This window comes from Mobula hypostoma, chromosome 15, assembly GCF_963921235.1.
Source record: "Mobula hypostoma chromosome 15, sMobHyp1.1, whole genome shotgun sequence".
Taxonomy (NCBI): domain Eukaryota; kingdom Metazoa; phylum Chordata; class Chondrichthyes; order Myliobatiformes; family Myliobatidae; genus Mobula; species Mobula hypostoma.
The window spans coordinates 59,274,060-59,289,388 of record NC_086111.1 but is presented as its reverse complement, the minus strand read 5'-3'; the positions used below and the strand labels follow the sequence as shown (position 1 = coordinate 59,289,388).

The following is a 15,329-nucleotide window of genomic DNA, read 5'->3' as shown; positions in this document are numbered from 1 at the left end:
TTATTATGATTACTTTCTTGTAAAAGGGTTTGAAACTGAATTTGGGCAAGGTCAGATTTCTAAGTCAGGCCACGTTAGCACAGGAAGCCGCTGTACTCGATTCCTTATACTCATTTTTCCACCAGGTACTTATCTGGTGATCATTTGAAATAACTGATACACTCTGCTCCCCTGGACTCTGCATGAGATGAAAAGGAATGGCAATTTCGGTCTAATAATGTCACACTGACATACCATGGAATCCCCTTATAGTTTGTGCTGGTCTGTTGGAACTCAGTGAGATGACCGCAGGCCCTCGCATCTCCGTTTATTCAGCCATCTCTCATAACTCAGGATCCTAATTTCTGTCATCAGCGGATGTTTTTCTTCAATTCGATAAGTAGAAGTTAGAAATGGAACTAACTTAACATAACTTTTGTTGTTCTGATTGGACAGAAACTGCATTGAACCCAGCTGTGAAGTTGCAGCCTAGTACAGTGTGCTCTCTCTGTTGGCGGTGCACATTGTTCTGACGGTTTGAGTTGACCATCCACCAATCTCGCAGATCACTTTCTTGCATCAGCTCCTGTAATACTATTTAGATTACTTTGTATAACACTTATTATTCTTGCCTAATCTCACAAATTTATGTTGATACTGAATTGTTCCAATCTGTTTAAGCTCTTCACCAGTTAACCATCTCTCTTGTTATAAACAGTACTTCATGGGTTATTGTCCATAGAGTTGTGTCACTTTTGTCACTGGCTCACTTCAAAGTCATTAACATACCATGCAAACTAAAGCTGTAGAAATGCAGAGGTGATCGCTGTAAATTCAAGTAGCAGTAGGACTTGTATTTTTGAGGTGTCATGCTATGTCACTTTGCCTTGTAGTATCTGTCCCAATTTTCAAGTACCAGTTCAAAATTCACCTTATAACAATATTCCCATTCACTATTTTAATCTGGCCTTTCATGGAGAAATAGCTTGGGATATTTCCTGTATGAAATACAGTATATTATATAAATGCAAGTTCATGTAATGGTATCACCACCTAATATTTTTCAGAAAAAAACAATGGATAATCAGTGTTTTCCTCAAACAGATGATTTTAAGTAACAGCAGTAGAATTAAATATTACAACTTGAAGGGGTGGAGAAGGCAGAAGGATATGGGGGAAATCAGCAGACAAGCCTTTGTCAGGTTTAAACTAAGTGAGAAAACCTGTTAAAATCCTGGGAGTTAGAGAGTTCAAAGGCAGGGATTTTTTTTTTCAATTGTGAGTCTGATTGCATCAGTTCTGACCACCGTTCTTTAGGAAGGATGTCAATGTGAAAGTAGAGATTTACTAAAATGCTGCCAGGAATGAGAGATCTGTTACTCGGAGAGACTAGGGAAACTGAACTTTTCTCCTTTAGCAGAGGGAAGATTAAAGGGAAATCACCGGAGGAACCAGCTACAAATTGGGTAACTTGCTTTCCAGCACAACCCAAACATTTCTACACATAGTTGTCTGTCTGATGCAAAAGTTTTCTTCCCTTGTCACACTGCCTTGTGCAATGTACAACCATACAGTACTTTTTCCCATAGGTTTGACTATTCCATGCTCATTTTCTCATTGCCATTTGAGGAATGAAACATGGAACAGAGTGGCTCCAAGAAAATAGGATAAGGTCATTTGTCCTCCAATGTGATTGTGGTTGCATACTGATACAGCAAATTCTACTGAAGCAGGAAATGCCTCTAATTGTATCGATATGCTGTTGTAAAAGTTTCATTTTAAACAGCACAGAACTAGTATGACACAGAGATGCTCCACCAGTCATGGCCAGTCAGCTTTTAAAAGGTACATCTCAGAAGGAAAAACAATTAGAAAAATTGGAGAGATTCATCAATGTGAAAAAAAATTGCTTTCAGGAAATTCCATAAAGTTCCAGTACTGGAAATTCACTGTACAATTTGGAAATTAGCTATTGGCCTTGGACTATTTAACCACAGTCAGAGAAGTGGCTGGTGCAATCCGGTCCAAAGCAAATGGAAAAGTGTGTAAGGCACAATAAAACATTCAGACATGATTGGTGGCTCCATTTCAGGAAGAACACTTTGGATTTTTTTTAAATAGCCTGCTGAAAAGCAGAACTTTGCACCAAACGAGACAAGTTTTCTGGCAGCTCTTTTTCCCCTACCCTGCAATTAATACTGGAAAATATAGACTCCTGGACACTTCTCAATCAGGAAAGTAGATTATAATTATTTTGCATTTTCTGTGGCTTATCATCACCACTTTATTTAAAGGCCCAATGTTCTGTTCTGTTAACTCTTTGCTTAAAATTCCAGTAAAGTCTGTGAACTTCGATGCAGTTGTTCCCATTCTGTGATGGAAGTGCACTGGTAAACCTGTGTAACAGATCCAGAAATAGATTCATAGAGTCATAGAAAAGCACAGTACAGTACAGAAACAGGCCCTTCATCCCATCTAGTCTGTGCTGAAACATTGAAACTGCCTAGTCCCACTGGCCTGCATTTGGAGCATTGCCTTCCATGCCCCACCACCCATGTACTTATCCAAACTTCTCTTAGTTGTTGAAATTAAGCTCGCTGTCACCACTTGTGCTGGCAGCTCATTCCGCATTCTTATGACCCTCTGAGTGAAGAAGTTTCTCCTCATGTTCCCCTTAAACTTTTCACCTTTCACTCTTAACCCATAACCTCTAGTTGTAGTACCATCCACCCTCAGTGGAAAAAGCCTGCTTGCATTTATCCAATCTATACCCCTCGTAATTTTATATTCCTCCATCAAGTCCCCTCTCAAGCTTCTTCATTCCGAAGAATAAAGTCTCAACCTGTTCCATCTCTCCATATAACTCAGATCCTCCAGATCCAGGAACGTCCTTGTAAATTTTCTCTGTACTCTTTCAACCTTGTTTACAACTTTCTTGTAAGTGACCAAAAGTGCACACAGTACTCCAAATAAGGCCTCATCAATGCCTTAGACAACTTCAGCATAACATCCCATCTCCTGTACTCAACACTTTGATTTATGAAGGCCAATGCCAGTGTGCCAAAAGCTTCCTTTATGACCCTGTCAATTTGTGACGCCACTTTCAGTGACTTATGGACCTGTCTTCCCAGATCTCTTTGTTTTACCTCACTTCTCAGTGTCCTGTCATTCACTGTGGAAGACCTACCCTGGTTGGCCCTACCAAAGTGCAACGCCTTGCACTTGTCTGCATTAAATTCCATCTGCTGTTTTTCTGCCCTTTTTTTCCAGCTGGTCCAGATCCAGCTGCAAGCTGGCTGTGCACTACACCCTGCAATCTTGGCAATTTGCTTATTCAGTTAACCACATAATCATCCAGATCATTGATATAGATGGCAAACAACAATGGATCCAGCACCACTCCATTAGTCAGAGAGGCAGCCATCTACTACCACTCTCTGGCTTCTCCCACAAAGCCAACGTCTAATCCAATTTACTACCTCATCTTGAATGCTGAGCGCCGGAACCATCCTGACCAGCCTCCCAGTTGTTCCCAGTTCAGTGTTCCTGGTCACAAGATAGTTGTAAATAATGAAACGTCTGGTCTCTTACTAGTTTTACTTGTTCTATGTTCTGATTTAATCTTTATTTTTGAGAGAGTATTGAGTAGAACCAGTGACTCACCTTCGGTTTAGGAGCTTCACCTACAAATAATTTAGACTCTTAGTCATTTGAGTGACATATGGAGTTATGGTATTTTCCTTTCACATTTATATGAAAATTACCTTGCAGTTTGATATATTAGGCAGCTATTCAGAGGAGGCATCTATGAAAGTGTCATGCTCGGGTCCTCTAGCATCCTGCACCAGGTTTAGTAGTGGCAGCAAGATCAAGCAATAAGGTGTACCACATGTCTGATTAGCTTACACAGAAATACATGGAATGAATTTCAGTTGGGACACTAGTCAAAAATCCAACATTAGGTTATAGAAAAAAAATAAATACTCTGGTAAGGTATTACTAGATCATGTTAGAATAAATGAATCAGAATCAGGTTTAATATCACTGGCATATGTTGTGAAATTTGTTTTCTTTGCAGCAGCAGTACGATGCAATACATAATAATAGAAAAAATTGTGAACTGCAGTAAATATATATATAATAGTTAAATTAAGGAAGTAGTGCAAAAATATAAACAAAAAAGTACTGAGTTAGTGTTCATGGGTTCAATGCCCATTCAGAAATCTGATGGCAGAGGGGAAGAAGCTGTTCCTAGATCTTCCATCTTCAAATTTACCTTGTGTTCTAGGAGAGATCTGGTGTCAAGTACTGTCCCCTCACCTTGCTGAGGCTGCAGAATGAGAAGGATCAAGCGGTTCAGAAGAAGTTTCCATCCATCCACCCCTCCCTCCTACCTAACAAGCCTCACCTCCCAGTAACCCACCTATTTAACTCTAGCCTGATCGCAGGATAATTTACAATGACCAGTTAACCTACTTACCGGTACATCTTTGGACTGTGGGAGGAATCCAGAGGATCTGGAGGAAACCCACGGTCTCATGGGAAGGACATTCAAACTTCTTACAGACAATGTCGGAATTGAACTCTGAAGTCCCAAGCTAACCACTACACTACTTTGGCACTTGAAGCAAGTTGTGTAAATGTTTCTTGAGTCAAGAATAATTTAGGTGGTTTGTTGTTGCAAGAGGTCACCCTGTAATAATGCTGCTGAGATACATCATCAGTGATGTAACCTGGGTCTTCGGGTGTTTTGGGTCTTTCAACATAAGACACTCTCGCCCAAGCGACCCCTCGAGGGTTGATCAGGTTCTGGCTTGTGTCCCAGCAGCCTTGGTCCATGGGTCCATAGTCATCAGGAGGATCGATCAGCCTCTGTGTTGGTCCTGATGGTTCTTTTCTTTGCCATCCCCGTAGTGCCAAGGGGCGTAGGTGCTGTTTAGTGAGCAGCCAGCAAAACCTCTACACCCCATCTCTTTGGCTTAACGAACACTTGCAGAAAGACGTGAGTCAAAATTTAACATTTTAAAATAACATTTTAATTGGACAAAAACGGACTTGTCCTACCGTAACACACATAAAAGTTGCTTGAATTTCCATCATCTGCAAAATTCCTGTTGTTGTTTGTCCTACCGTACATCACTTCCATCCTGAAGTGGTGGGCTCATGAGCCAAAAGAATTCTTTACAAGGGAAAAGAGGTTTTTGAATGAAATAAACATTATTTTTAGTTTATTGGCACAGAGCCATGGAAGTTGAAGGCAAAACTTCCTCAGTTGGTAATATTCACAATCTGGAATTCACCGTAGAGTTAAACGTGAGCTGGATTAGTAATTGAAGAAGGGGAAAAAAGCAGGGTTTTGGGAAAGAGTTGGGAAATGGGACTGACTGGATTGAACTTGCAGTGAACCTCTGTGGTGACAATAGGATAAGTATTAATCCACTGTGTAATGACTCTATTCCATAATTCTAACCAATAACTTAATTTCCATTCACACCAGAGAACTAGTATTCATAATTTAAATTCAGAAGTGGAATAAACTATATAAGGTATCATTGTTGACAAGAATGGACAAAAACCTAGGTGGTTAAATGCTGCAGATGCCGGAGGCTGAAATAAAACAGAAAATGCTGGATATACTCAGGTGGTCAGATAGTGTCTTTGGAGAGAGGAAAAGTTAAAGATTCGAGTTAATAATCTGTTGGATCAAAATAATATAGATAATTTTAAACGTAAATTGCTTCTCATCATTGAACAAGGATTTTTGGCAAATTAATAATTATATGGGAAAAACAATGAATTAAGTGGAGAATAGAAAGTAAACTATATTCTATCTATTTACATATTTGATTATTCAATCTAGTACCTCTGGTTGTATATCCATTACTGAAGTGTATATTTAGAAGTTTTAATTATCTATACTATCAAGAAAAGTATGAATAATACTTTATACTTTATTGTCGCCAAACAATTGATACTAGAACGTACAATCATCACAGCGATATTTGATTCTGCTTGATGATTGTCAATTGTCAATTCTTATTGTTAATAATTGTCAATTCTTCAAATTTTTTACAAAATCCTACAGAAAAACCATCCAATCCAGGAGCTTTAACAGATTGCATTGAAAGAATAGCTTTCTGAATTTCCTTTTCAGTAATAGGAGTATCAAGAGTTAGTTGATCTTCAACAGATATTCTAGGAAAATCAATCTTTTGTAAAAAGGCATTCCTTTTAGAAGGATCAGCTGGAAAGTGAGATTTATAGAGTTCACTGTAAAAGTCATGAATAATTTTATTAATGTCTTCATAATTACAAGCTAAACTACCATCTCCCTTACAAATTCTTAAAATTTGTCTTTTAGCTCCAGCTGCCTTTAATTGGGATGCTAATAGCTTATTATTTCTGTCTCCAAACATATAAAATTGACTTTTTAATTTAAACAAATTTCTTTCAATAGGATAAGTTAATAGTAACTTGTATTGTAAAATTTGAAGAATTGCTTTCTCCATATATGTTGGAAATGCTCAAAGATTCTTCTTTGTTAGGAGAGTTACATCCCACATTTTATGAAGCTTCTATTTCTTTAATTCTTAAGAAAGATAAAGACCCTACTGATTGCGCTTCATATAGACCTATCTCACTATTAAATGTGGCTAAAATTCTTTCAAAAATAATGGCTAATCGACTGGAGAATATTCTAGCTAAAATTATTTCCCAGGACCAAACAGGTTTTATAAAAGGCCGTTATTCCTTCTCTAATACTCAGAGACTGTTAAATGTTATATACTCATCCCTTTCTAAGACTCCCCAATGTGTTGTTTCTCTTGATGCTGAAAAGGCATTTGATAGAGTTGGATGGAAATACTTATTTAACGTTTTAGAGGAATTCAACATTGGTAGTAATTTTAATAAGTGGATTAGAATGTTATATAAAAGCCCTATTGCCACTGTTACTAATAATAATTGCAGATCTCCTTTTTTTCGACTTTCACGGGGTATGAGACAAGGATGTCCATTAAGTCCCCTGTTATTTAATTTGATGTTGGAATCTTTGGCTATTGCACTTCATGAAGCTAAAGATATTCAAGGAATTTCCATAAATGGGACTATTCATAAGATCTCCCTTTATGCTGATGATTTCTTAGTTTATGTTTCGAATCCTGAAGAATTTATTCCTAGTTTATTGAAACTATTAAATGAATTCAGAAAGTTTTTGGGATATAAATTAAACCTTAATAAAAGTGAATTATTTCCTTTAAATGATCCTGCCTCTATATATGATGACATTCCTTTTAAAGTTACGGACTCTTTCTAATATTTAGGTATTATCATCACTAAAAATTATGGAGACCTTTACAGAGCTAATTTGGTTCCCTTAGTGGATTTTATGAAGCAAATATTTTGTAGATGGAATCCACTTACACTTTTGTTAGCTGGCCGAATTCATGCAGTTAAAGTGATGATTTTACCAAAATTTTTATATGTATTTCAAAATATTCCTGTTTTTTTAACTAAGAAGTTTTTTGATCAGGTTGATTCTATTATTTCATCTGTTGTTTGGAATAATAAGAGACCAAGAATTGGGAAATATCATTTACAAAAATCAAAAAAGGATGGAGGTCTTGCTCTGCCTAATTTAAAAATGTATTATTGGGCGGTTAATGTATGTTATGTGTGTTCTTGGTTATATTGGACTGATAAAAATGAACGACCACCTTGGGTTGATTTGGAATTGAAAGCTGTGAAACAACTTTACTTAACTTCGTCATTAGGAGCCTCTTTACCTGTACAACTGGCCAAAATTTCTGTTCTAAAATTATATCCTATGATTAAGCAGTCATTACGAATTTGGTACCAGTTTCGTAATTTTTTTAATCTTAAAAAAAATTAACCTTCTTAAGTTTAATTTATTGAAACTATTTATTTAAACCTTCACTTAGTGATCCTACCTTTTTTCTTTGGAGGAATAAAGGAGTTTATTCCTTCATGGATCTGTTTCAAGATGTCTTTTGAGAAATTAGTAACTAAATATTCTCTCTCACACTCACATTTCTTGCAATATCTTCAGGTCAGACAATTCTTACAAGAATATTTAAGTAATTTTCCATATATACAAGATTCTGACCTGTTAGACATTATTTTAAAAATGAATGCTTTAGTGAAAGGTTTTATTGGGAAAATTTATAATTTACTATTACAACAGTATAATTATCCTTAAGATTAAGCAAGATTGGGAAAGAGAGCTTAATATGAGCTTGATAATAGAGGATTGGTTGCAAATTTTGAAGTTGGTTAACTCTTCTTCAATTTGTGCCAGTCATTCTCTAATTCAATTTAAAATTGTACATCATTACTATTTGACAAAGGAGAGACTGTCTAAAATATTTCCTAATGTTGATAGTCAGTGTGATAGATGTAAAACTGAGGTGGCTATATTGACACATATGTTTTGGTCGTGTTCTGTATTGAAACAGTTTTGGAAATCTATTTTCTCTATAATTTCTAAAGCTTTAAAAATTAATTTACAACCTAATGACTTGACAGTTTTGTTCGGTATAATTCCTCAATATATTCACGGTATTTCTATATCAAACCAACATGTAATTGCATTTGTCACATTATTGGCCAGAAGGGCTATTTTATTGAAATGGAAAGATGCCTCTGCTCCCACTTTGATACAATGGTTCTGTCAGGTGATGTTATGTCTTAGTTTGGAGAAAATCAGAAGTCGAACTTTTGATCCTCGATTTGACTTTGAGTAAAGGTGGGGTTCTTTTGCCCGCTACTGTCATTTGATTTGAGTTAATTAAGATGGTCCCCTTCTGATTCTTGTGTAATTGGATTTGTTTGACGGATTGATGTTTTTCTTTTATGGAAGATTGTATGGTGTATAGCTCCGGGATTGTGTTCCCAATGGTTTTTTTTTGGTTAGTAGGGGTTCTTTTCTCCTTCTTTCTTTTTTCCAAAACAAAATAGTTTTAACATTTTGTTTTTTCTTATTATTATTGGTATACTGTTTAGCTTGGTTAATCAGTGATTTGATTGTTTAACTCTTATTGTATATATTAACATGTTGATTTGACTACTTTAATGTATTTTTCTGTTGATTTTCAATAATAATAATTAATAAAAAGATTTTAAAATGAAAAAAAAGAATAATAATTGTCTTTTATTGTTTCCTCTCTAAGGAAAGATGCAGCCCTGTTTACTGTCAGTATCAGCTCTTTGATTTGCCTTGTCATCAGACCAAAGAAAGAGAACATGGGTCGGAGGTGTCCTTCAAGGATGTCAATGTGATTCTGACTGGGACCATCGATCCAGATAAACTCAGAGAGTATTTCCACGGGCCCCCACTCATGATAGAGATCCACGACCGTGACAAGAAGCCAAAAGCCCAATCTCAACCACCGGCATTGTTTGGTACTGAAACTGAAGATAGCAAGCTGAGCAACATTGGCCTTGTTAGTAATAAGCGAACTGTTCATGACCCCTTTGTGGATGCCAATAAAGCTTGGGATCCTTACGGCATTGCTAAACTGAATTTTTCAGAATTGGTATATGGTGAAACATGCTTAAACCTTGCTTTGTCAATACAGAACAGCAGTTTGCCAGATCCATTAGGATATCGAAGGGACGGATTGGGCGGACGTATTCTAGGTGTTGCAGGAGCTGTTGATGGACCCGAGGACCAGCCATTACCAAAAGGACATTACTTGGAATCAAACTCCATGCTTCATGTTAGAGTGCAAATTGCTTACCCTTTATCACAAAGGGGTGAGTCCTCGTTGAATGAAGAGTGCCAATTTGGTCGGATAATATACATTTTTGATTATAATAACAGAACCTTTCTTCACAGTCTACTCGAGCAAGTTGGTTCAATTAATTCGCTAGCTCTTTGCTTGGATTCACAGTCAAGTGGAAAAGGAAGCGAAGGTGGATCAGTGGATGCAGAACTTAGTTCAGATTCTGAACTAAAACCCAGTTCCAATCTGGATAGTGTTTCAATTTATAATGTGCATGGTGGTTCAGTTTCCAGTTTGAATGTGGTGACAGGTTTTCATGTAATGGATGGAATAATTCACCTCTTTGTTTTGGAGGGACTGAAGAACAAAGGACTCAGGACATTATGGGAAAAGCTGCCTATCAGGTGAGATGATTCAGTGCATCATGCTAAATTTATTAAGCTGTGAAGACAAAATTACTACCTCCACACCCCCTGCCCCGTCTTTCCTCAGGGATTGCACTCTGTACGTTTCCCTTGTCCAGCTGCCCCTCCCCACTGATCTTCCTCCTGGCAGTTATGCCTGCAAGTGGCCAAAGTGCTACACCTGTCCATTCACCTCCATTCAGGGCCACAAACAGTCCTTCCAGTTGAGTCAAAACTTCACCTGTGAATCTGTATTTGTTTCTCCAGATGTGGCCTCCTCAACATTGGTGAGACACATCGTAAATTGAGGGACCGCTTTGTTGAGCACCTCTGCTCCATCCACCAGTTAAATTTCCCGGTAGCCAAACATTTTAATTCCAATTTCCATTCCCATTCTGCCATGACAGTCCATGACCTCCTCTTGTGCTTTGATGAGGCTATCCTCTGGGTGAAGGAGCAATATCTTATATTCAGTCTGGGTAGCCTCCAACCTGATGGAAGGAATAGCAATTTCTCCTCGTAATTCTACGGTTGTTATGGGGGATTTCAACATGCAGGTAGACTGGGAAAATCAGGTTGGTACTGGACCCCAAGAAAGGGAGTTTGTGGAATGCCTCAGAGATGGATTCTTAGAGCAGCTTGTATTAGAGCCTACCAGGGAGAAGGCAATTCTGGATTTAGTGTTGTGTAATGAGCCAGATTTGATAAGGGAACTCAAGGTAAAGAGCCATTAGGAGGTAGTGACCAAAATATGATAAGTTTTAATCTACAATTTGAGAGGGAGAAGGGAAGATCGAAAGTGTCAGTATTACAGTTGAACTATGGACCCATGATGGAGGAGCTGGCCAAAGTGGACTGGAAAGATACCCTAGCAAGGATGACAGTGGAACAACAATGGCAGGTATTTCTGGGAATAATACAGAAGGTGCAGGATCAGTTCATTCCAAAGAGGAAGAAAGACTCTAAGGGGAGTAAGGAGTGACCGTGGATGACAAGGGAAGTCAAGGACAGTATAAAAATAGAAGAGAGGAAGAATAACATATCAAGGATGAGCGAGAAGCCAGAGGATTGGGAGACTTTTAAGGAGCAACAGAAGATAACTAAAAAGGCAATACGGGGGGCAAAGATGATGTATGAAGGTAAGCTAGCCAAGAATATAAAGGAGGATAGTAAAAGCTTCTTTAGGTATGTGAAGAGGAAAAAATTAGTTAAGACCAAAGTTGGGTCCTTGAAGACAGAAATGGGTGAAATTATTATGGGGAACAAGGAAATGGCAGACGAGCTGAACAGGTACTTTGGATCTGTCTTCACTAGGGAAGACACAAACAATCTCCCAGCTGTAATAGTAGCCAGAGAACCTAGGGTAATGGAGGAACTGAAGGAAATTCACATCAGGCAGAAGATGGTGTTGGGTAAACTGATGGGACTGACGGCTGATAAATCCCCAGAGCATGATGGTCTGCATCCCAGGGTACTTAAGGAGCTGGCTCTAGAAATCATGGACGCATTGATAATCATTTTCCAATGTTCTATAGATTCAGGATCAGTTCCTGCGGATTGGAGGGTAGTTAATATTATCCCACTTTTTAAGAAAGGAGAGAGAGAGAAAGCAGGCAATTATAGACCAGTTAGTCTGACATCAGTGGTGGGGAAGATGCTGGAATCAATTATAAAAGATGAAATAGCGGCATATTTGTATAGCAGTAGCAGGATAGGTCCGAGTCAGCATGGATTTACAAAGGGGAAATCATGCTTGACTAATCTTCTGGAGTTTTTTGAGGATGTAACTATGAAAATGGACGTGGGAAAACCAGTGGATGTAGTGTACCTGGACTTTCAGAAAGCCTTTGAAAGCCACATAGGAGGTTAGTGGGCAAAATTAGAGTGAATGGTATTGGGGGTAGGGTACTGACATGGATAGAAAATTGGTTGGCAGACAGGAAACAAAGAGTAGGGATTAATGGGTCCCTTTCAGAATGGCAGGCAGTGACTAGTGGGGTACTGCAGGGCTCGGTGCTGAAACCGCAGCTATTTACAATATACATTAATGATTTAGATAAAGGGATTAAAAATAACATTAGCAAATTTGCAGATGACACAAAGCTGGGTGGCAGTGTGAAATGTGAGGAGGATGTTATGAGAATGCAGGGTGACTTGGACAAGTTGGGTGAGTGGGCAGATGCATGGCAGATGCAGTTTAATGTGGATAAATGTGAGGTTATCCCCTTTGGTGGCGAGAACAGGAAGGCAGATTATTATCTGAATGGTGTCAAGTTAGGAAAAGGGGAAGTACAATGAGATCTAGGTGTCCTTGTTCATCGGTCACTGAAAGTAAGTATGCAGGTACAGCAGGCAGTGAAGAAAGCTAATGGCATGTTGGCCTTCATAACAAGGGGAGTTGAGTATAGGAGCAATGAGGTCCTTCTGCAGTTGTACAGGGCCCTGATGAGACCACACCTGGAGTATTGTGTACAGTTTTGGTCTCTAAATTTGAGGAAGGACATTCTTGCTATTGAGGGAGTGCAGCATAGGTTCATAAGGTTAATTCCCGGGATGGCAGGACTGTCATATGTTGAAAGATTGGAGTGACTGGGGTTGTATACACTGGAGTTTAGAAAGATGAGAGGGGATCTGATTGAAACATGTAAGATTATTAAGGGATTGGACACGCTAGAGGCAGGAAACATGTTCCCGATGTTGGGGGAGTCCAGAACCAGAGGCCACAGTTTAAGAATAAGGGGTAGACAATTTAGAACAGAGTTGAGGAAAAACTTTTTTCACACAGAGGATTGTGGTTCTGTGGAATGCTCTGCCTCAGAAGGCAGTGGAGGCCAATTCTCTGGATTCTTTCAAGAAAGAGTTAAATAGAGCTCTTAATGATAGCGGAGTCAAGGGATATGGGGAGAAGGCAGGAAAATGGTACTGATTGTGGATGATCAGCCATGATCACAGTGAATGGTGGTGCTGGCTCAAAGGGCTGAATGGCCTACTCCTGCACCTGTTGTCTATTGTCTATTGTCCTTCCAGTTTAAAAAAAAATCCACTCCCATTCCCCTCTTCTTCTATTCATCTCCCCCTGGTGTCCCTCCTCCTTCCCTTTCTCCTATGGTCCACTCTCCTCTCCTATCAGGTTCTTTCTTCTCCAGCCTTTACCTTTCCCACCCACCTAGCTTCATCTATGACCTAGTTATCCTCCTTCCCTTCCCCCTACCTTTTTATTCTCGCATCTTCCCCTTTCTTTTCAGTCGTGAAGAAGTGTCTTGCCAAAAACGTCAGGTTTGTTTGTTTCCATGGATGCTGCCTAACCTGCTGAGTTCCTCCAGCATTTTATGCGTGTTGCTCAAAATTTCTAAACAGTTAATTTTGAAATACATATCCAAAATATCAAAAGACCGCTGACAATTGGTAACTTAATAAAAGGGTGAAGATGCTGTCTTTAAAAATATTCTTTTAGTAAATCAAGACATGGAATCCAAGAGATTTTACCATGAATGGAAGTAAGTGCATTGTGTCTGGAAAGATATTCCCAATCTTCTTAGTTCATTGTTAATAGATAATGAACGTTCAGTAGAACATCACATTTTAAAAGGTTACTCTCTCTGATTGTTTTTGTAGGAGGTCAATCCTAACCTGCTTAGCAGTTGTCTCCTAGCCCATGGAAATAGGGTCCATGGGGAATGAGATATGTTCCATGGTGGAATGTGAAAAGTATTTCCCTCATAACAAACAAGAGAAAATCTGCAGATGCTGGAAATCCAGAGCAACACACACAAAATGCTGGAGGATCTCAGCAGGCCAGGCAGCATCTATGGGAAAAAAAGTATGTCGACTGTACTTTTTTCCATGGATGCTGTCTGGCCTGCTGAGTTCCTCCAGCATTTTGTGTGTGTGTTCCCCTCATAACAGCTTCTCTTTCAAGTCTCATGTTGATAATTCCACAGGTAGAAAGAGCTGTACAACCTTTAATTTGAACAATGCATCGTTGAGATAACTGTTCTTCCAGTCAGGAGAAAAATCTGACACATAAAGAAAGCAACCTTGGCAAAGAACTGCCCTGTTATGAAAATCATCATCACAGTCAGTGTAAGAAGGCATGGTGTGTCAGAATCAGAACCAGGTTTATTATCACTGACGTATGTTGTGAAATTTGTTGTTGTGTGGAAGCAGTACAGTTACTACAAGTTATGACAGATGAATAAACAAATAGTACACAAGAGGAATAGTGAGGTAGTATTCATGGGTACATGGACAGTTCAGAAATCTAATGGTAGAAGGAAAGAAGATATTCCTAAAACATTGAGTGCTGGTCTTCCAGCTCCTGCGCATCCTCCCCAGTGGTAGTAATGAGATGAGGCATGCTCCAAGTGGTGAGGGTCCTTAATGATGGACGTTGTCTTTTTGGAGGTACCACCTTTTGAGGGTCCTCGATGGTGGGTTGGGTAGTGCCCGTGATGAAGCCGACTGGATCTACAACCATCCACAGCTTCTTTCAATCCTGCACATTGGAGCATCCACACTGGGCAGTTGCTGCAACCCGTCAAAATGCTCTCCACCGTATCCCTGTCAAATTTTGCTGGTCTTCTTGATTGCATCGATATGTTGACCCAGGACAGATCCTCTGAGATGCTGATGCTCAAGCACTTGAAGCTGCTCACCCTTTCCACTGCTGACTCCTCGGTAAGGACTGGTGTACGTTCTCCCAACATCCCTTTCCTGAAATCCATAATCAATTCCATGGTCTTGTCAACATTGTGTGCACGTTTGTTGTTGCAAACCACTCAAACAACCAGTCAATCTCACTCCTATGCGCCTCTTTTGTCACCATCTGAGATTTTGCCCAAAACAGCAGCAAATTTATAGATGGAATTTGACTGCGCTTAGTCGCAAGTCATAAGTGTAGGGAGAGAGCAGTGCAGTGGGCTAAGCATTCATCTTTGAGTGCTGCGCCTGTGTTGATTGCCAGCAAGGAGGAGATCCACAGTAACTATGGTCTCCTGATGAGGAAGTTGGGGATCAGGTTGCAAAGAGACGTACAGGGTCCCAAGTTTTGAAATATTACATAAATACTTTAATTTTCAACAGAAGCATGACGTGCATGTGTTCAATTCAGTTTTGCACCATGAGGAATTGCTATGATGAAAAATATTGAACAACATGTAAAATGGGATGTTGATATGAAGCAAGAGTAATACAGGTTGACCAC

The 15,329-nt window shown here is 39.1% G+C and overlaps 1 protein-coding gene across 2 annotated transcripts in view; it reads left to right on the top strand.

The window, feature by feature from the left end:
* cfap92 (cilia and flagella associated protein 92 (putative)) overlaps window positions 1-15,329 on the top strand; it is a 123,628-nt gene that overhangs the window by 70,049 nt on the left and 38,250 nt on the right. For both annotated transcript variants that reach the window (XM_063068140.1, XM_063068139.1), the window contains one exon: window positions 9,168-10,126. In XM_063068140.1, the coding sequence (XP_062924210.1) occupies window positions 9,168-10,126 (959 nt within the window). The remainder of the gene's footprint in view (window positions 1-9,167; window positions 10,127-15,329) is intronic.